A 22,341-nucleotide genomic window follows, 5' to 3' on the forward strand; every position below is an offset into this window, starting at 1 on the left:
AAATCTCCAGAATAACGCAAAAGGTCTCGAGTGAGAATAAGCATGAAATTCTAAAATTTAGGTATTATTATTGCTTTGTGCAAAAGAACTGACTGCTAACACGGTAAACTGATTATTTCACTGAAAATAATTTGTGTACTATCTTTATATGACTATAAATTTACCCCGGAACTTCACTTTAATACTACTCTCAGAGTCCATACTCAAGAACCATTTATAGCTTAATCAGTGAGATTCTTTCAGCAATTATGAGAGTAAACCTCTTCAGAGAGGGTCCAAGACAAATCTAAAATTCCTTGACCTAGCAAGCAGTTTAGTAAAACTATAGTTTGACACTTCTGTGAGAACAAACTCAGCCTCTAGATGTCTTTCTATGTTTTTCAATAGTTTACAACCAATAAACTTAAGAGGTTTTATTCTCATTGCTTAGGTAAGTCTCATTAGCTATTAGACTCAGCTATTCTTAGTCTCGTAAGAATAGCTATAAGAATTGGAACATAGATTGAAATGACCAAAAGTGAGATATCAGAAAAGGCAAGTGGGTTGAAAAAAGCAGAATAAAGATGAAAACAGAAAAAGATTACAGAAACCAGCCAAAGCCATTTCCTTACTCTATGTCTTAATGTTTCCAAGCATGCACATTCACAATTCAATGGGGTAAGTAAAACAGGCTAAAATAACCATGATTTAAATTAGCTTGGGATTAAATAGACCAAACTTACTAATTGTACTAATATTCTAATGTTCAAAAAATGGCAATCTGATTCTAAGCTCTGATAATACACTACTCATTTGCTTCAAAGACTGCCTTTTGACTACACAAATAGACCGTATAATTCTTGGCAACCAAAGCTTCCACAATTTGGCCTTTTATTCTATCCGGAATTGACTAATTCCCAATATAGCAAAATATATCTTATATCATGTGCCATTTTCAATCTATTTATAGTGGTTAACTCTGGCAACTTCAGATTCAGAGAGAAAGAGTGCTGTAATCAATCAATGATATCTGCTATGGGTAAAGCAGTGGGAATTGGCAGGAAGTGTTGAGAGTATAGTTATGTACTTCCACATACACTGACCTACAAATATGCTGTGTTCTGGTCAAACTGGTGTCCTCATTTGAATACACTATTCCTTTTATTCTTTTCCCTCTAATATTCTCATGTAATGCCCAGTATAAATCTCATCTCTCCACTAGGAAGCCTTTCTCCTCCACAACAACTGGAAGCCACTGTTTTCTCCTTTGAATGGCTATAGCACTTAAAGTACTTATAGTATAGCAGAATGATTAAAAGTGCAGACTGAGGCCAGACATCCAGAGTTTAATATTGGTTCAACCACATTAATTAGGTGTATAACTCTAGACAGCTTACTTTAATTCTCAGTATCTCTGTTGCTCACAAATGGTGATAATACAGGATCTACCTCATAGGCTTGTTATAAATACTAAATGAATTAACCCATGCAAAGGACTTTGAAAAGTATCTGGCACGTAGTTAATGCTCAATAATATTAGCTGTTTTTATTATTGCACTACTCCTTACAGCACAATCATATAGTGCTGTGTCATTTTTATATCAGTTTATTGCTCCAACTAGCTTATAAATTACTGAAGTACATATATTGTCTTATACTTTTTTTAACCTCTATTGTGTCTAGCACAATGCTCTGCATATAAACAAAAGTGTTCAAAACAAGCTGTTGTTAAAAGTTGAGATATTAAGTCACTAGCAGTTTTCCATGACTGAATTTCTTGCCTTTTTTCAAGAGATAAATCAGATAATTGCACTTTCAGATAATTGATATTTATTTAATGGATACCTACACAAAATTGAGAATTATTATCCCCACTGAAAATAACTCTATAATAAGTGCAATTAATTGAGATAATACATACAACTTTTAGAATAGGTAAATATAACAGTATTTCAGAATTCCATTTAGCAAACATATGAAAGGATTTCACAACAACAAACTGATATATTAATTCTATGAGATATTCTGTTATTTGGAAATCACGAAGGTCATCAAAAATACTGGCAACAATTTTGCAGTTCAAGAAAGTTAAAGTACAACTACAGCAACAAATTTCAAATAAAGATATAAATTCTATTTTTCTTCTGCCTTAAAAGGATGTGAGGAATATTTTAAATGCATTTGATAAACAAAATCAAAAAGAAATTTTCAGTATTCAATACATTATAAACTATAGGCCCTATGCTGTACAGAAGTAGATCTCTAGGGTTTATTTGTCTTGTATAACTAACACTTTGTACTCTTTGACTAATACTTCCTGGTTTCGCCTTCCCCACAGCCTCTGGCAACCACCATCTGATTCTACTTCTGAGTTTGACGATTTTAGATTTTTCATATAAATGGTATCATGTAAAATTTGTCCCTCTGTGTCTGGCTTATTTCACTTAGCATGTCCTCCAGGTTCATCTATGTTGTTGCAATTGGTAGAATTTTCTTCTTTTTTAAAAGGTGAATGATAGTCTATTGTTGTATACTTAAAAATGGCTAAGAGGGTAGGTCTTATGTTAAGTGTTGTTATTAATATAATACTACTACTAATAAAGAGGGTGGGAGGAAACTTTAGGAGGTAAGGTACAGGCTTATAGCATAGATTATGGTGATGGTTTCACTAGTATATATTTATCACCAAACCCGTCAAATTGTCTATATTAAATATTTATGGTTTCTTCATATATTAATCATATATATCAATAAAGTGGTTTAAAACAAAGATAGCTTCAATAAGGCATAATAAATGCATATTCAGTAAATAAATTACTAATTTTGATAATATAGCTTAATAGCTACTTATAAATTCATAGTCATGATATATTTATTAATACTTTATGATTAATTTCTTAGCACATCACATCTTTCCCATTTCATAGGCTGACAAAAACCTAAAATGTTAGTTTCTTAAAGCACTATACTACTAAGTGTAAAATAGTACTTAAAAATGCAATTAACCTTATCATCAACGAACATCAAACTGGGGGAAATCCAGTATTTTCAAAATGTTTATTTTTCTGATCTTTGGTGCTCTGGAGTTGCACACCTCCAAGTATACATTCTTTTATCCTGCTTAGAACTCATGTTTCTTGAATTTACATCTTATTCACATCTTAATAGTCCTAGAAAATTCTGAGCCTTAGACTTTGCACATTATCCTTTGTTCTTTTGCACTAATGTATCTCCTTCAGAATATCTATTAGATGAATGCATGACTTTCTAGTCTATCTTTCAAATAGCAACATCTTGTTCACCTCTGCTATCTTTTTATCCTGTATTTGGTGTGATTTCCTCAGATCTCCCAGTTCTTTAATTCTCTCTTTAGCTATATCTAACATGCATAAAAGGACAGGGATAAGAGCTCAGGATCTGGAATCAGCTGGCTTGAGTTCAAATCATAGCTCTTACTCTATGAGCTGGGTAACCTTTGGCAGAATGACTTCTCTGTGCCTTGGTTTCCTCATCTTAATTATAAGGACAATAATATCACATAGCCCACAGGATTTTCTGAGAATTAAATGAGTTAATGTACGTGAAGTATTTAAAACATTGCCTAGTATTGTACCTATAAACTGAAATTTTAAGTTTCAGTAAATAAATCTTTACTTTCTGGAAGTGTCATTTGTTTTCTTCTCATATATGTATGTTCTTTTTTTCTTTGATTCCTTTATTGTTAAGTCCTTCTTTGATGACTTTATTCATTTTTATAGGTTTTATCAGGTTGCTATAGTATCTGACGTTTGGAGGATTCTGTCATATTTGCTAACTCTGCTGACTTGCTTGTGGAGGATTGTTTCATGGGTTTTGTAAGTTTGGACAGTGAGCTCTCATTAGTGGTTTGAATTGAGGATCTGTTTCACTAGGCTGATTCTGCATTGCCTCTGCTCAGTTTCCTATAGATTATCACTGCTCTGATGCCATTTTCTGTGCTAATGTCTCATTGTAGGGATTTGCTAAATAAAACACATGGATTATAAAAGTATAATCTATAATGAAAATCTATAGTGAAAAGTATATCTATAATGACAGTCTTCAAATGAGACTTTTTTTTCTTACCCTAGGCTTGGTTCCTTGTTTTCCTGTGCTAGTTGGTAAAATGTTTTCTCCTGCTGTATTTCCAATATGAAGAGTGAAGGTCTCTGAGATTCCTGGCTTTACGTGGGGACTGTCATTTCTAACTCCCTGTCTCCCTCGGGCCCCCTACCTAAGTAGTGGTGTACATCAAAGCAGAGTAGTGAAAGTGGTCTGTGTGTGTGAAGGGGAAGGGCAGTGCACTACTACATTAAACAATAAAACTGATTAAAAGTTGATCTGGTTTTTTCTTAGCACTGATGCAGTGGAAACTGTAACAATGTCAGTGACAAAATATTCTTCCCTGGGGAGGAAAAAAACCTCTCAATGGTCTAAGTTGTAAACTACTGCCTGCATCTGGGGTGGACTGTTCTCACTGCCCCACGTTGGTACCCAACTCTCCCTGAGTGTGTTACCTACCTGTTAAGCATTCCATCATCCTCACAGAAGCAACAGTCATAACTGAGATTTTAGGGGTTTTGTTTCCTTTTTGTTTCTCACACCTAGGAATTTAATTTTTTTCTTGTAGACTTAACTATACATTTAAAACAATGTCTTCTACATTTCCTCTAGCATTTCTAGGGATTTGTAGAGAATGGGTGATTAAGCAACATCACCTATCAAATTTCTAGAATTATAAGTCCCCATGTTTTTACATTCTCTACAATTTAAGGATAAAGTTGTTAAATACCTTTTCTACTTTGTCTTCAGAACACATCATTTCTATTTGCTTATGGCACTGTTGTTGATAGAATGATTTAAGTTCATTTTCTTTAAGTAACATTTCTAACTTCAGATATTCTTGCCTGATTTCTTCTCGATTCTGGAACAAGCAGTTCAGAATTTCTTGAAATCTACCAAAAATAAAACACATAGAATCTCAGTATTTTGTGATAGATAATGCAAAGTTTACTTAAAGAAATGCATGGGAAACCATAAACAAGACGAAAAGACAATCCTCAGAATGGGAGAAAATATTTGCAAATGAAGCAACTGACAAAGGATTAGTCTCCAAAATATACAAGCAGCTCATGCAGCTCAGTATCAAAAAAAGAAACAACCCAATCCAAAAATGGGCAGAAGACCCTAAATAGACATTTCTCCAAAGAAGATATACAGATTGCCAACAAACACATGAAAGGATGCTCAACATCACGAATCATTAGAGAAATGCAAATAAAAACTACAATGAGGTATCACCTCACACTGGTCAGAATGGCCATCATCAAAAAGTCTGCAAACAATAAATGCTGGAGAGGGTGTGGAGAAAAGGGGACCCTCTTGCACTGTTGGTGGGAATGTAAATTGATACAGCCGCTATGGAGAACAGTATAGAGGTTCCTTAAAAAACTAAAAATAGAACTACCATAGGACCCAGCAATTCCACTACTGGGCATAAACTCTGAGAAAACCATAATTCAAAAAGAGTTATGTACCACAGTGTTCACTGCAGCACTATTTAGAACAGCCAGGACATGGAAGCAACCTAAGTGTCCATCGACAGATGAATGGATAAAGAAGATGTGGCATATATATACAATGGAATATTACTCAGCCATAAAAAGAAACGAAACTGAGTTATTTGTAGTGAGGTGGATGGACCTAGAGTCTGTCATACAGAGTGCAGTAAGTCAGAAAGAGAAAAACAAATACCGTATGCTAACACATATATATGGAATCTAAAAAAAAACACACACACACAAAAAACGGTCATGAAGAACTTAGGGGCAAGATGGGAATAAAGACACAGATCTACTAGAGAATGGACTTGAGGATATGGGGAGGGGGAAAGGTAAGCTGGGACAAAGTGAGAGTGGCATGGACATACATACACTACCAAACATAAAATAGACAGCTAGTGGGAAGCAGCCACACAGTACAGGGAGATCAGCTCGATGCTTTGTGACGACCTAGAGGAGTGGGACATGGAGGGTGGGAGGGAGGCACAAGAGGGAGGGGATATGGGGATATATGTATACATATATTCACTTTGTTATACAGCAGAAACTAACACAACATTGTAAAGCAATTATACTCCAATAAAGATGTCAAAAAAAAATGAAGTGCATGAACAAGAGAATATACACCATTCGTAGAATTAGATTCAATGATAAACAGTAAATAGGTTTGAGTGACTGTTTTCCTATTAAACAACAAAAATGTTTGGAATGGGTTCTGAACTTTATTTTTACAGCACTGGGTTTCTCTCTCTCTCCTCCAAAGATCATGTTATTAAAAGATATAGGTATTTTAAGGCCTATGGTATTAGTCATATGCTGTATTTGGTCTGCATAATCCAGTAGCTTACCAAAAATAAAATATTTTGTATGTAAGAAAAGGATGATAAAGTGGACCTGTACTCTCCCAATTCATAAGGCCTCAGAAGCAACACAGTATTATGTGTTCTTCTGGTGTTGGCTCGCTGTGAAGAAATAAGCAGTGGGTGGCATAATCATATGGTGCCTCTATGGCGCCCTAGGGAAAGTGAGATAGCCAGTTTTTAGCTTTAGAACTTGTTACAGTGAAAACACACCATATGGTTAGGTACCCCCTACAGCTTGGCTAAGAGTCAGCTGACAATGCCAGGACCGAAAACATCCAAGTTTACAATGTGGTAAATCTAGGAAAAGCCCCTCCACTGTGCTTCCTCCAAAGGGCAATATAGATATAGGGAATCAAAGTTGGGGAGTGTGACTCACATCTCCTGAAAATGCATAAAGACCTCAAGCTAAATCACTTCTATGAAAGCCCTAAAAGGAGCCTGAAATCCTGCATTCTCCAGGGTCAGCAGAATATTGGTCACAGATCAGGTCTGAGCTACAGTAACAGTATAAACAATCGTACATAGGCAAACAATTTTTCTCTCAAAGAAAAATTAACTTGAAGCTTTTAAAATAACATGGTAACAAAGTATATGCATTTAAAAATAAAGTTTCTTTGGCCAGAATTTTAGATATATTTGTAAGGATCTGTGGTAAAAACACTGACAATTTACGTCAGTAGTTCTTAATGAAACTATTGAGAATGAATATTAAACCACAATACATCGACTTTACTGCAGTTTTGTCAAACTGATAAATATTTCATAGGAAGTATGTATGGACATTGCAATTTCATTGTATTATATTACAACAAGGCTAAGGCCAGTAAATGATTTGATAAGTTATCTTTAGGTTACACTCAAAGATAATTTCTTAGTTTTCCTGGAACACTTCACCCAAGGACATAGTTAAATATTTGTCAATTTCAAAATTTTATGGTTCAGATTTATTTTAGTTGGTGGTGTATGGTTTAGGATGGAAGGAAGGGAATTAGTATCAAAGGTTTCTAGAGAGCTCTTTTTAAAAAAAAAACTGTCATTTTTAAAACAGAGAGCCCTAAGGGATTGACTAATAATAACTATTTTCTAGTCATTTAAAACATTCAAATAGCTAGAAAAGAAAAATCTTTGCTAATAACTTTAGGTGACATATGATAAACTCTAGACAATTTTCTTGGTATAGTCACAAGTGAAGTTTTATAATTACTCTGTATAAAGAACAACTGTACTTTCTTTTTATGATTTTTTGAATATTATCTTTCCAAATAGCTTTAATAGAGAGAAAATACTGTATATTCTTCCCTTTATCTGTTTAAACTTCATAAAAATGTTATTTTTTAAAGAAACTGAAAATTCATGCCATTTAAAAAAATTCTATGTGAAGTATGATCAAAGGTATTCCATATATTTATTTAAGGAGACAGATACTTTTGTGAGAAAATGACAAAGGCTATGGGGTATATAATTTTATTATTACCTGCTTTATAAATACAAGTAAATTATTTAACCTGTTGAGTGAATTAAAACTCAAAGTTTTTATTGTTGGTTAAGTCAGGTTGAAATGCAAAAAATATCCAAATAAGTGTTTATTTCATAGCTCAGGCCATCTCCTTCTTGAATCATTTTACCAGAAAGAAAGAGTCAATGACTTAAAGCCACATCAACTCCAGAAAAGTCTACCAATTTGTAAGGTTTTAATTGGTAACTGATCTGGTTAAGCACTGCTGAGCAATTTTATGCAAGCAACGACTCCAAATTTGAGCAGTTGGTCACTGCTTTAATTTTCAAGAAACATGCATCACTGACAAGATATCTGGTTGCATGAGGACCAATCCTACATTTGACTAACAAAATATAGTAACACAACTAATAACAGCAGAGTTAAAAGCTTTCATTGTTAAGATTAAAGGAATATGAGGAATCATTTTGCTTGTTATTTTTTAAAAGACACTGTAAAATTGGTAGAATATAACAAAAAGCATCGTAAGACTATTAAATATAACTTTATTTTGTCAATGGGTTGTTAGGGGGATTAACAGAAAATAATTTAAACACTTTAGGAAATCTCTGGTATAAACAGAGGTATTGTACTATAACAATACATAGGTTAACTTTATGCTATATGAAAAATGGACTCATTATCACTGATAGAGAGAAATAACTGTTTAATTACTTCTTATGGTATTTGTAAAATAGCATAGCATGGGAGCAAAGGATTAATACTTGAAAGAGATGATATATATTTCTTGCCCTTATCTGTAAGTTAGAAAACAATACCCCACTTCAAATTTCAGAGTTGTTGTAGTGATCAGATGAAATTAATGTGGGCCTAAAAATCATCAAAATCTACAAAGCCAGCTACAAACATAAAGTGTTATTTTATTAGAAGAAGTTATCTTAGCATCTGGGGTCTACTGAGGCAGAAAAAATGATTTTTTTAAAATCAAGGATATTTTATATAAACGTCAACACACAAATCCAATTTTTAAAAAGTGTTGTACTTGAAACTAGGTTGAAAATCACTGCCAACTAGTCTTCCTTATGTACCCTAAAACATCTTCTACAAACTCAAGAGTCCCAAAACAGTGTGAATAATCAATGGTTTAAGATGTGGTTAGTTTCTCATACTAACGATAATAGAAAATTAGCTTTGGAGAATAATTACTCAATTTTAATCAAAGGTGAACAGATTCCTTTCCTACAGGGCCTCTAAGCTTTTAATATGCTGATGTACTTTGGAAACCTCTTAGATTCCTTAAGTAAGGAATAATTTTCAAACTTGTTTGATCCAAGAATTCCTTACTGTCTGCTTAGAACTACTCAAGATTTACAGCTTTTGAACTATTGTCCCATCAGGACAACTTGGAAATTGTCTTAATTGCTTAGGGAAAAAGTACTTGCAAGTACTGTATTACAGCTTTCTTTTTTTAAAATTTACCTGCTAAAAGCTTAGAGGGTACAGATCATATTTCTATGTCAATTTATATCACTGAGAGATGTCCCTTCAAATAATTAGCTGCTTAAACTCAATTAAGTGGATTATTAGAGTTATATAAAGTCTGGAAAGGGTAGGTATGATTTACATGAACCATGTAAATAATGATAATGCCAGATGCTTGAATGTTTGTGTCCCCCCAAATTTAAATGTTGAAACCTAACACCCAAGCTGATGGTATTGGGAAGCAGAGCCTTTGGGAGGTGATCAGGTCATGAGGGCAGAGATCCTATGGATGGGATTAGTGCCCTTATAAAAGAGCCTCTAGAGAGATCTCCCTCTCTTTTGGCAATGTGAGGATTCAAGGAGAAGTCTACAATGTGGAAGAAGGTCCTCAAACAACCATGCTGGCACCCTGATCTAGGACTTCCAGCTTCCAGAACTATAAGAAATAATTTTTTGTTTGTTTGTTTATACGCTACCCAGTCTGTGGTACTTCGTTATAGAAGCCAGAAGGGAGTAAGACACTACAGAAGAAAAATATGGAAACTACTAAAAACCAATTTCATAATTGGCTTTCTTTCTCCATCTTATACCTAAGACCTGGTTCTCATTATCTGTATAATCACACTTAAAATTACCTGACCTCCAACGTGTGCAATATAAGACCAATTCAGTGACTTCCTGAATTCAGTTGAGAATATATAAAGACATACAACAAATGATGATGATAACAAAATATCTGACTAAATTTTAAACTTTAAATAGCTGACTAAATTTCACAAAATCCTCAAACTGAGATCTTAATGTCAATTTTACCTTTCAATTTCTTTTTCCTGAGGGTTTGAAATCATTACTTTGTTATTTTCATCAGTAAAGGCTTTCTGTTCTTCATAGGCCTTTAGTTTTTCTTTTAACATTAAAATCTAATAGAGAGAAACAGTAGTTAAAATACAAAACAAATTATTTGTCTCCATTATACATGACCACAGAAAAATTTCAGCTGTGAAAAATAACTGAAAAAGCAAGATTTCAATTATAAAAGAAAAGCAAATCAAAGTTTTAGACAATAAAGATTGCAGAATCCCATAAATGAGGAATTGAGGGAGATTAGCCACAATGTAAAGAGGAGACATACCTCTTCCTTCTGTTCATTACAGATCTTTACATACTGAGTTATGTGATTGTCGAGGTTAAGAACATTGCTCTTCAACTGTTAAAAAATAGAAATTATGATTGCGTATATATAGAGATAAAAATCAGTCGTATACATGAACAAAATAGCATTATAGCCTCATTAATTCAGTTCCATGAATCCAGAATTTGTGACAATTACGATCATTTGACAATCATAATCAATTATGTTCATGTTTAAAAATCTATGACAAGAGGATATGTTGAGCACATTAATACTGAATTTATAAAAGAAACTCCCTTACTATCTGAGAAAAGGTACTTTAAAGGACTTGCAAAACAGTCATTCACATAAAAATTACCCACTTTCTTTTTCTGGTCCTTTGACTTTTAAGATATAAAGAGATAATTTAAATTTCCACCCATTTGTAAGTTCAAGTAGTTTTTAATGAGTTCTTAATATATTTTATCCTTTTTATAAAAGTATGAGCCCCCTGGCAGCTATGGAATAGTGGAAAGAACATTAAACATGTAATCCAAATACTTGATTTTGAGGCCCTGCCCACTTTTTACTTAAAACTCTGACCACGTGATTCCTCAACTGGAGCTAAAAATGTCTTCCTCAATGAGTTGGTGTAAGCACTGCATGAAAAACTTGTGTGAAAGAAGTTTGTATACCTAATACAGTACAACCTTTCCCAATTTATTATATAAACAATATATAAATATTTCTCTAAGGAAGATAATAACCCACTTATCTTCATTCAATGGGAGTAGCAGAGGGGTAAGCCCCCTAAAAAAACCATCATACCAGCTGAACTCTATGTCTATTCCAACCCTGAGATCCTGTGATTTTACACATCATGTTTGACTTACGTTTTAAAAAATTACCCCAAATTATTGGCAAAAATACCAACCTAACCAATCATTATTATATTGCTCTGGCCACACAGATTGGTTACATCAATATCATGAATGTGACAATACATTGTTTTAAAAGAGCTATTTACTTTATAAACTGAGACAGATATTATATCTACTTTACAGATGAAGTAACTAAGGCTTGGAGAGATTAGCAAACATGTCCAAGGTTTTCAGGTAGAAAGTGTTGGTGCTGGGTTACAGAAGAGCATCAGCCTTGGCTGTAACAAATGTGTTAAAGCCTTGACCAATCACACCAGGGTGCTGTCAAAATATCACGTACCATGATGTGAAAAAGGTTAGAAAGAAAGACACTAAAACATCCTAGCTCCACAAAAGACTAAATAATAGTATTTATTATATATGTAATTAAGATGCTTAATGGTTTAATTGTCCCAGTGAATGCTCAATTAACCAGATTAGTAAAGACATTTCTAGCCCTGATTCCTAATTCATTAGTAGAAGTACATCTCTAATTCATCTTTTGCTGTAAGTATAAAAAAGAAAAAAATGCACCCAGTATTCTTACAACAAAGGCAGAGTAAACACACTTACAGAAGATTTAATGTCCTTTGCACGGTTAGCATACTTAAGAGTGTTATAGGTGTCATCGTAGAACACAGAGGAAGGACTAACAGCAGCTATCATTATAGTTTGACAGTTTCCTCCAAGAGAATCCTTTAACAAGCGAGTGAGCTTACTATTTCTGTAAGGAATATGCTGATTCTTTCTCTGAAAGAACAAAAAAAGAATTCTTATGTCATTTTCCACATTCAAATGTAAACCTGCTACCATTTCACTATAAGAATTTAAGAACTGCTCAACTTTGCCCAGACTTATGATATAATTGGTGACCAAAATGATGATGAATCTTATGGAACTATTCAGTGAATATATAAAACAAATTTCCCATTTAAACATTATATCTCTATCTGATTAAATACGAGCTTTAGTTAATCATAAAATGTCAGTATTGTTGCATTAAGTTGTGATAAGGGTACCGTATTAATGTGAGATGTTAACAACAGAGGAAACAGTGTGGGGTATATTTAATACAATCTTCCTGTATTATCTTACCAACTTTCCTGTATCTAAAATTATTAAAAAACAAAATGTTTATTAAAAAAAATCTCCATTTTTTAAAAAGAAATTAAAATACAAAAGTAATATATGCCCTAGAGAAATATACTAGAGGCATAGTAAGAATTCTGTATAGCATAGAGCTACTTCTCTTTAAATTACCATCTAACATGAATACAAAATAAATTATAGTCTTACAGATATTTATCTGAAAGCACAACCACAGTTCTAAGAGAACTTAATTTTTCTAGGTTTTCTTTTACTTAAAAGATACAGTTCTGATTTTAAAGTAAAAAAATTTTCCAAACACTACCACTTCCATATAGAAACAGAGCAGTATAATGTTAAGCTAAAAACAACCTTATGCTATCCAATGTAAATCTTTCATGTTACAGAAGAGAAAAATGAAGCTAAACAGTGACATGACTTGCCTCAGGTCACATGGCTGGTAATCCAGAGTTAGAAACAGGCCCTAGTCTCCCAACTCCCAGTAGTACTATGCTTTCCACCATAGCAGTCTTTCCCAAACAGTGTGGAATGTGCACAGCTGGTGCTACTTGAATTGATTTTGCGTGTACAAGACATGCATTAAACACTGACTAATAAATGACTCAACAGGAGTCAATTACTAAAAATTTAGTCAGTATATGGAAAAAATACTATGAATGGCTGAAGTTTAGGAAATTAGTCTCTATACCATGCTATCTGCTTACATGTTTTGAGATTTTAACTTAGAATACGACATATATTTTGCTTCTGTAATATTCATGTGATTTCAGAAACTTGCCCTTTTAAAAAAGACTTCCCAAATCATTTTAATGTACTTTATACTTTATCAAATTGCAACATTTTGAACAGTTTAACAGTAATTTTCCTAAAGCTTCTGAGCCTGGTTTGAACTTAAATTATCATACTTTAACTTTGAAAAAAGGAAGTCATTTTTACAAATACAGAAGCTATCAAATATGCTGTGTTCCTGTAAGCACTTCTGGCATATAGTAGATGTAAACTATTTTTTAATGCCCCAGAAGCATCTAGCAAACATTATCCTATTAGGTAATTTAATTACATTTTAACTCCTCTTCCTCTTTAAGAAAAATCAATTCTCTTTAATATTTAAACCAATTTTATAGTATATATATAAAACACTAACCAGACCAGAGTTTACTTTTTCTAAAATGTGTTTTTTGTTTTCATGCCAATTCAATTATCATGCTTATTGTGTAGTGATCATTAAATGGTCATTTAAAAAAAATCAAATTCAAAATAAATGATGAGAAGGTATAATAAAATATTAACTATCAATCTGATATTCAATACTTTACATTCAACAAATTCTGATTATAAAGCTAGAAGTTAAAAAACAAAACAAACAGGGACTTCCCTAGTGGCTCAGTGGTTAAGAATCTGCCTGCCAACGCAGGGGACATGGGTTCTATCCCTGGTCTGGGAAGAGCCCACATGCTGCAGAGCAACTAAGCCCGTGTGCCACAACTACTGAGCCTGAGCTCTAGAGGCCACGAGCCACAACTACTGAGCCCGCAAGCCACAACTACTGAGCCTGTGTGCCACAACTACTGAGCCTGTGTGCCACAACTACTGAAGCCCACACGCCTAGAGCACGTGCTCCGCAACAAGAGAAGCCACTGCAGTGAGAAGCCTGCGCACCACAACGATGAGTAGCCCCCGCTCGCCGCAACTAGAGAAAGCCCGTGCACAGCAAAGACCCAACGCAGCCAAAAATAAATAAATAAAAAATAAATTTATAAAAAACAAACAAACAAGAAAACTCCTTAGCTTTATTTGATATACTAGGTTCTCTGAGGTCTTTGTTCTTTATGTAAACCTTATTGTTACATCCTTGAAATTTGATTTATAATAGATCTTTAAGACAATTATATTAAATAATATCTTTCTGGGAAATATACGTATTTCAGTATTTCAAAATACTTAAATAAACATATAGTACCTACCTTTGTATCTGCTAAGGCATTGATAACATTCCCAAGAGCTAAAAGTGATCGATTAATATTTGTGCCTTCTATAAACCGGGTCCCTTTAGCACTGGTAGAACTGGCTCTTTCAGACCCTGCCAGGTCAATGAGTGACATCTTGGCAATTCGGACATTTTGATTGATACTTGCTGTTTTATCTTGTTGTCTCAAATAAATCTTTTTGAAATCACAGGAGAATTGGGAAAATGAGGATTAGATTTAACAAAATTAAAAGAGAAATACACTTGATTTTTAAAAGAGCATGAAATCAATTATTTTTAAAGACATAATGAATAAGGTATAACTTGACTGGCTGATATCCAAGAGTACCAGAAGTAATTACCAAAGTTGAGAAAATTTGAAAACGAAAAGACTTCCTATATGTGCACTAGAGGGCAAATAACTCCTGGCTTGATAGAAGGTCAAAACAACTGCCACTTATATTCTGGTAACCCTTAAAAGCAGGGTCTAAGACATTTTGGGGAAATCTCAGTGTCCCCGATAAAGATATCTCTCAAGATTACTAATAAATGAAGAGTCAGTGGTAAGAAGAGAAAAGATTAATAAAATTATGTGGACTAGAGACTTTCCGAATGACTTGGTTTCCCCTGATTTGAATTCTTTCAGCTATAACAATTTCTTTTTATTGGATGAGTTCCACAAAGCATAATCCAGAATAAAGACGTATAATCATTTGATTTTTAACAGAACTAGAAACTACAAATAATAACTACTAACCTATGCTTTAGGTTTTTCTAGAATGGTATTCCTAAAAAGCACTATCAACTGAATCACACACTTCCTTAAGGAATGCAGCTACTTACATGGTCACTATGGTGAAATCTTCTAAAAAGTGAATCAGTATCTCCCCAATTTATTGGTTCTGTAAATCTAGATCTATAAAGAGAAAGTCTGCTCTGAATATAAGACTATCTTTTGTAAAGATTAAATATTTTCGCCAATTAAAGGAAAGAAAACCTCTAATACTACCACTTTACTGTCATATTTTCACACAGGTAAAAATTTACGTCTAACTTACATCATCTCAATTCTAAATATTCTTGATAGAATCTTCTCAAAGCTTCAAAGTAAAGGAAGTGCTGAGAAGTAGAGAAGTCCACAGATGAAGAGATATTTTCGTATGTGTGAAAATTACCATTCATAAATTTGGCTTCATTTATTTTAAATTCAATATTAAGAGCTGTAGTCTAGTGACCTGTTACCTGGAAAACAGCATGAGAACGAGAAGATGTAGCATTCATATCAGTGGGATGCTGTGTCCTGTTTTTGTTTCCATTATCCAATAACTGTAAAATTTCCTCTGAGGATTTGGGCTAAAGGAGTTGAAGTAGAAGAAAAATACACAAATTAACCATTCATCTTTAAAATTTTTAATAAACCATCAACAAGCAAGAAGGCTTTTAAAGGTAAAATAAGTAAGAAAATATTTTCCATAAATTAAATCCTATTAAATATTGACTGTGTATCATTTGCTTAGTACTTTGGTGACATATGAAAAATAAAAGATAAAATCTAATCTCTCTGAGGAGATAAAATATAAATATATTAAGCAGAATAATACACTATATTAAATGTTCAAGTAGATTTTTAAAAGGAAAACCCATTTGATTATTTCAAAGGGAAACAAAACAAGACTACAGATATACCCTGATTATTTTAAAATAAGTAAATGGCTAAATAACCATACTTGCTATTTCAACAAGCCAAAAAGAAGTTTATAAACATACCTGATGCAAAGTTAATCCCTGAACAACCACCCCTTTTTGGGCATCTTCCCGGACAGCAAGTGGCCCTGAATTTACTAAGAGGTCACGAATCTGTTCATTATATACCTTAAAATAAAAAGAACTCCTTTAGCATTGATGATGAAACAAGAGCGACAGCATCACACAAATATGCACACATTGCTGATTTAAGGTTATATTAGAGAAGCAGCAGCTCATTTCCATTCATCTCACCCCTTCTATCACACATTGCTATTACTTTCCTAACATCTGAGAAAATGGAAGAGTTTGATTACCAGCACTTGAACTTAAAATTTAAAGGTGGAGTCATTATACCCTCCTCCCATAATTCCCAATTTGATGACTACAGTGAAACAGAAATAGGATAGCTGGAATTGTCTTTTCCTATTTCCTGGAAATATACGGACACACGGTCTTAGGAAACTCTAGTGAATCTGAAATGTAAGTTATATGGAAGTACCATGGTTCTTACTGGAGAAGATATTTATTGTTTCATGATGTCCAAGTAATCCAAACTTTTTAGAGTTTAAAAGTTAAAGAAAACCCATACTCAAAGATAAATGATATTTATTTCATTTATCCTTCAATTACATTAAGTTTAATGCATAATGATAATTCCATAATGGGACCCCGACCCCCCCAATTTGAATGATGAGGAAACTGAGGCCCTAAGTGTTTAAGTGATTTGTCCAAGTTCACAGTCACAAAGGTAATAGGATAGCATGAGAACAAGAAGATGTAGCATTCATATCAGAGCAGGGATCAGAGCCTGATATCCTTACTCTACTGCATGGCACTGAATACACATCTGTGTTTTAAATCTCTGGCAATGATTTTTTAGTAATTTCTGTAAATAACGTACAGTAATAATACAGTTGACTTGATTTTATGAATTTACTAAAGATACTAAGTTTTCTACGTGCCAACAAAATGACAATTACACATATATGATAAGATTAAAAAACACATATAAAATTGTCTTTAAGAATTATTTTGTGTAAGTTATATCCTGTTCTAATAAATAGCTCACAGTGATAATTCATTGCTGGTATAATTTTCTACAATGAATGATAACCATTTTTAAATGTAATAAATTCTTAGAAGTAGTAAAATGATAATATGAAGAGATAATTTTTTGGTTCTTATTCTTCTGATAAGCAACAGTCACTTTTTAAATGATTCCCCTTATCCACTTCAATCATACAAAATATATAATTAGACAATTTCTCTCAAGCTGGTCTTTGCATCAAAATCACCCGGGAGCTTTTAAAATACATAGATGCCGGGGGCTTCCCTGGTGGCGCAGTGGTTGAGAGTCCGCCTGCCGATGCAGGGGACGTGGGTTCGTGCCCGCGGTCCGGGAGGATCCCACATGCCGCGGAGCGGCTGGGCCCGTGAGCCATGGCCGCTGAGCCTGCGTGTCCAGAGCCTGTGTTCCTCAACGGGAGAGGCCACAACAGTGAGAGGCCCGCAAACCGCAAAAAAAAAAAAAAAAAAAAACATGCCTCAGCCACAATCCAGACTTATTAAATTAAAATGTCCAGGGGGTGAGGCCTAAGCATGTCTATTTTTAAAAAGCCCTATAGCCAATTTTGGAGTACAGCCTGAGTGGAAAACCATTAGATTAGATATTGCCTTACCATTAATAAAATGAAAGCAGATTAAAAAAAAAGGAAAAACAATTAAGAACATTATAAAAATAATCAAACTTCAAAATTCTCCCAGTTATAAAAGGATCTAAGGAAGAAGTAATGAATCCTGCCATGCTCTCTTCCTGATTAAGTTCAGAACAATTCTTTTCAATACGTAACTACAGAAAATGAGTTTTACTTCTCTTTTATCACCAAGTTCTATAGACTGACAAGAAAATTTTTAGCAACATAATCTTGATCAAGTTTCGAAATGTGAAGAAGAAACTCTCTCAGTAGAAACCAAACAATAACATGTCAACAAGAGCAGTAAAAACTAGAAATTCACTCTCTGACATCACAAATAAATAGGCAGTAAAATCAGAGATTTGTTTCTGCACTGGTTTCTGAAACACTACCTGAACACAAAGTTAGAGTGCCAGTCACTTAGTTATGATCTGTTGAATGTCAGCTATTAAGAGGTTAGGAGGGCTCAAAGAATGATGGGATATGTCAAAAAAACACAAGAGACAGCATGAAGGAGCCTCACCTAGCCAAATCTGGCACAATTTGAACATACAAAAAATGCTTAGAGAAAGGGATTATAATCTACTGAATAATGTTAAGAATCCATAAGTCTACATTGATACAGTAGAGGAAAGGGAAAGCTCTTCCTTATAGTAGAAAGCCAATGAACAAATGTAGAAGAAATGATGGAATTTAAAAATCAGTATCATCTGTCATCATGATAGTAATTGATTCAGGCATGAATCATCAGTGGATGCTAAAACGAACAAATTAAAATTTGAGGGGACAGAGGATATTTACATTGTTTCCCTACAAGCTACTTATTAATTATAAAGTGTAAAGTAGTACCTTTACGGTGGAAAAACTTTGCAGACACCAGCATAATGAAACTGATCAGTTAACATAGCCAGTAATGGGACTAACTAATTACATAAGCCTCTTGATATGCTATATAAGAAGAACTCATCATCACTTCTGTGGTGTTCCTGCCAGGGCATAACCTGAATGTAATCATGACAAATCCAAACTAAAAGTTTTACAACAGCAACATAAAATACAGAGGAAAAAAAAAAAATCCAGATTAAGGGGACTAAACAGATGAATTGCAAATGAATGCAATCTGCCATCTTAAGATTTTCTTTTCAATAAAGGGCATTATTAGAACAACTAGCAAAATCTCATTAAGGTCTATAGATTAGATAAAGGTGTATCATTGTTAATTTCCTGATATTGATTACTATTCAGTGGTTATTTAAGAAATTTCCTGTTTTTACAAGTCTGTAACTTAAACAGTTAAAAAAAATGCACACACACACACACACACACACAGAGAGAAAGCAAAGGTAGTAAAATGTTAACATATTGGGAATCTGGATGAAGGGTATCTGGAGCTCTTTGTACTAATCTTGCTACTTCTGTATAAGTCAGAAGTTATGGCAAAATAAAACGCTTAACAGAAAAAGAGTAAGATCCGTAACAAATACCTAAGACTAGGATTTTATATATTCATAAGAAAATTTCTGCATGATAGAATAATTTGAATGGACCATGGAACTTCTTAAAAAAAGATTTCTTAATACTACTGATTAATCTAAAGAATGATATTGCCAACTTACCTCCAGATAAGAAACTGCGGTACTACATACTTTCTCTTCTTTAATCTCATCCATGGATTTGTAAAGGTCTAACATTGTTTGATACATCACTCCAGGTTCAGCAGCTGATCCTAGCATTGTGTGGGTCTTCCCAGCTCCAGTGGCACCATATGCAAGTACTGAGTTTTTATGAAAAGGGATCAAAGCTCTTTGTTATGACATATAACATTACTATATCTACTGTCTAATGAATACTTCCATCGGGATATCCTGAACAGTAACTTTAAATCCAACAGATCCAAATTAATTTAGTCTTATTTTTAAATCCTGGCAATTTCATCACAAGTCTACTCTTACTCCTATGTTCTCTATTGATGAATGGTAACTTCCCCCACCCAACTGCCCCCCACAAGCTCCCTTTCTTCGACAACAATCACAAATTTTAATCAATTATCAGTCTCCCTACCTATTAGTCTCAATCTTCTTTAACAAATCCCTTAGAATTTGCACAGTTGTTTTTAAGAAAACGAAATATGAATATGTTAAACCTCCTGAATTGTTCCACAGTCCCATATGAGAAAGTTCAAATTCTTCACCTAGAAATATTACTAGTGACTCTAAGGGAAGATCCCTGCATATCTCTCCAGACTATTTCTTCCTTGCTGTGCTTTGGCATACTAGATTATCTGAAGTTCTCCACATGTGCTGCTCCTTTTTGAGTCCACTGCCTTTGTCCTGGAGAGTGCCTCTACTTAATCCAGCTGGAAAACTTCTACCTGCACGAAATATTCAGCACAAAAGTCACTTTCCTGTGCCTTCCCTAACTGTCTTAGGCCGAAGTGGCTACTGTCTCATTTGAGCCCTCAGTGTATGCTTACATCCTTTTACTTCTAGCATGTATCATACTGTATTTCTAACTGTGAGCTCCACCAAAGTGGAGGCTATGTATCCTTCCCACCTAGCAAGTGACTTGGCACAAAGCAGGTACTCAATACAAGTTTGCTGAATTCCAGATAAAAGCCATTTATAAAATTCCTTTTAAAATTTTTGTTTTAGACAAATTACTTTGTTTTCAAGACTCTATCCAGTACAACAGAACAGTGATGCATTTCTTCAAATGCAAAAAACAAAGGAAAAAACTACTCTGAATTACATATTGCAAATACCAAACATAATATTCAGTTAACGCAATAAGTCTTTGAGAATTATTTTTATAGGTTAAATCTCTCTGCTAAGTTCATTAACAAACTACAAAAATACTTTTCATTTCTCTAATGATTAATGATGTTGAGCATTCTTTCATTTGTTTGTTGGCAGTCTGTATATCTTCTTCGGAGAAATGTCTATTTAGGTCTTCTGCCCATTTTTGGATTGGGTTGTTTGTTTTCTTGTTATTGAGACTTTTCAGTAGAATGGATTAAACTGATGCATGTTTCATTTTGTTCTATTTTATATAAGCTAGTAGTACATCAAGAAGTCTTAAGATAGCTGGATAATATAAAGTAAAACCAAGAAGAAACCAAAGATTCAGTATTACTTTGGTAGAGATTTTTTCATTTGGAGTCAAGAGAAAGTTTTTAAATCTCTAGAGACAATATGAAGTTTCATGAATGAGGAAAAGAATATCTGCTTAAAAATGAGAATCAAAGCAGGTCTAATCAATAAACCACATTCCATTCTTGCCTGACCTAGAGGGTAAGTCTTCTGTAATAAAAGTGAATGAGTCAGTGAAAGACAGTAAACATGTAACAGTTTTGGGGTGTCTTAAAGAAAATGCCATAAATTATGGTAACTACAAAAATAAGGTAGTAATAATGGTGTGTACTGCCTGGTAAGCATTCAATTAACTGGCATTTTGGAGATCTCTCTTTCTAGGAAATCAACATAGCCATTCTGAAAGGCAAATTATTATAGGTCTATCGAGAGCACTAAATATGCTTTTTTGGGCTGAAGATATGCTAAAACAGCATGATACTCATGATACTCAACATGGGCTTTAAAAATTTTTACTTCAAGGTACTACAAAGAAAAAAATGGTGCTATGAAGAAACTGCCAAATGTTCAGAAATGTCCCATTATTCCCCAGGGATAGACAGTTGTACAGGTGAACATTGGGAATATTTATGAATACAAATTGTGAGAAATGTGGCATCAATTACCAGAAGCACATGGTTTTAAAACATAAGAAATTGAAAGGATGACCATCTATAGGAACCAAAGCAAGACCCAGGAAAAGTTTTGCAAATGATATATGTTATATGTGATGACTAAATTTCAAAGAAAATCTACATTTACAGTGAACTACTAAAGAATTTTTAGCAAACAAGCACCTAAAAATTGATTATATTTAGAAGAAAGGGTCAAGGAGATGTCTTAATATAAAACTGAAATCAGATGGAAACATCAAATCCCAACTGAAACAATTACCTGTGCAATTATATCCATTCAAAAAACTACGAAGAATTGGCTTAGTAGTGTGTTCAAAAACTTCCAATTGAGTTGAAGTTTCGTCAAAAACAGCATCAAATACAAATTTAAGGTCCTTATTTTGTCTCTTTGTAATATCTCGATTTACAGTTTTCTTTCCATGGAAAAAACTGATTTCTTCTTGCTTGGGATCAAAAACTAGAATATGCTTATCTACAACATGGACCACTTTATGGAATCCAGATGTCTTTTCTTTTGTGTTCTCAGGACGCACACGAACAACTACTTTCATGTGATGACACAGGTCTTCCTCAGTGACAGACATTGTTGATTATCTTGATTCCTTTGTTTATGTGAATGGTTGAATATTTCTCTGAAATTAAAAAGTATTAATATTATTTCTACTTGTATGCAAA

At 33.7% G+C, this 22,341-nt stretch overlaps 1 protein-coding gene across 1 annotated transcript in view; it reads right to left on the minus strand.

The window, feature by feature from the left end:
- The window catches only part of KIF18A (kinesin family member 18A), a 78,781-nt gene that overhangs the window by 47,688 nt on the left and 8,752 nt on the right, over positions 1 to 22,341 (minus strand). The window contains exons 2-10 of the mRNA XM_024764693.1: positions 21,926 to 22,298; positions 19,520 to 19,677; positions 16,231 to 16,335; positions 15,706 to 15,816; positions 14,462 to 14,659; positions 11,964 to 12,140; positions 10,492 to 10,566; positions 10,173 to 10,279; positions 4,790 to 4,952 (exon numbers count right to left, since the gene is read on the minus strand). Of these exons, the coding sequence (XP_024620461.1) occupies positions 4,790 to 4,952; positions 10,173 to 10,279; positions 10,492 to 10,566; positions 11,964 to 12,140; positions 14,462 to 14,659; positions 15,706 to 15,816; positions 16,231 to 16,335; positions 19,520 to 19,677; positions 21,926 to 22,250 (1,419 nt within the window). The 5' untranslated portion in view covers positions 22,251 to 22,298. The remainder of the gene's footprint in view (positions 1 to 4,789; positions 4,953 to 10,172; positions 10,280 to 10,491; positions 10,567 to 11,963; positions 12,141 to 14,461; positions 14,660 to 15,705; positions 15,817 to 16,230; positions 16,336 to 19,519; positions 19,678 to 21,925; positions 22,299 to 22,341) is intronic.

This window comes from Neophocaena asiaeorientalis, unplaced genomic scaffold (genome assembly GCF_003031525.2).
Source record: "Neophocaena asiaeorientalis asiaeorientalis breed wild unplaced genomic scaffold, Neophocaena_asiaeorientalis_V1.1 scaffold230, whole genome shotgun sequence".
Classification (NCBI taxonomy): Eukaryota; Metazoa; Chordata; class Mammalia; order Artiodactyla; family Phocoenidae; genus Neophocaena; species Neophocaena asiaeorientalis.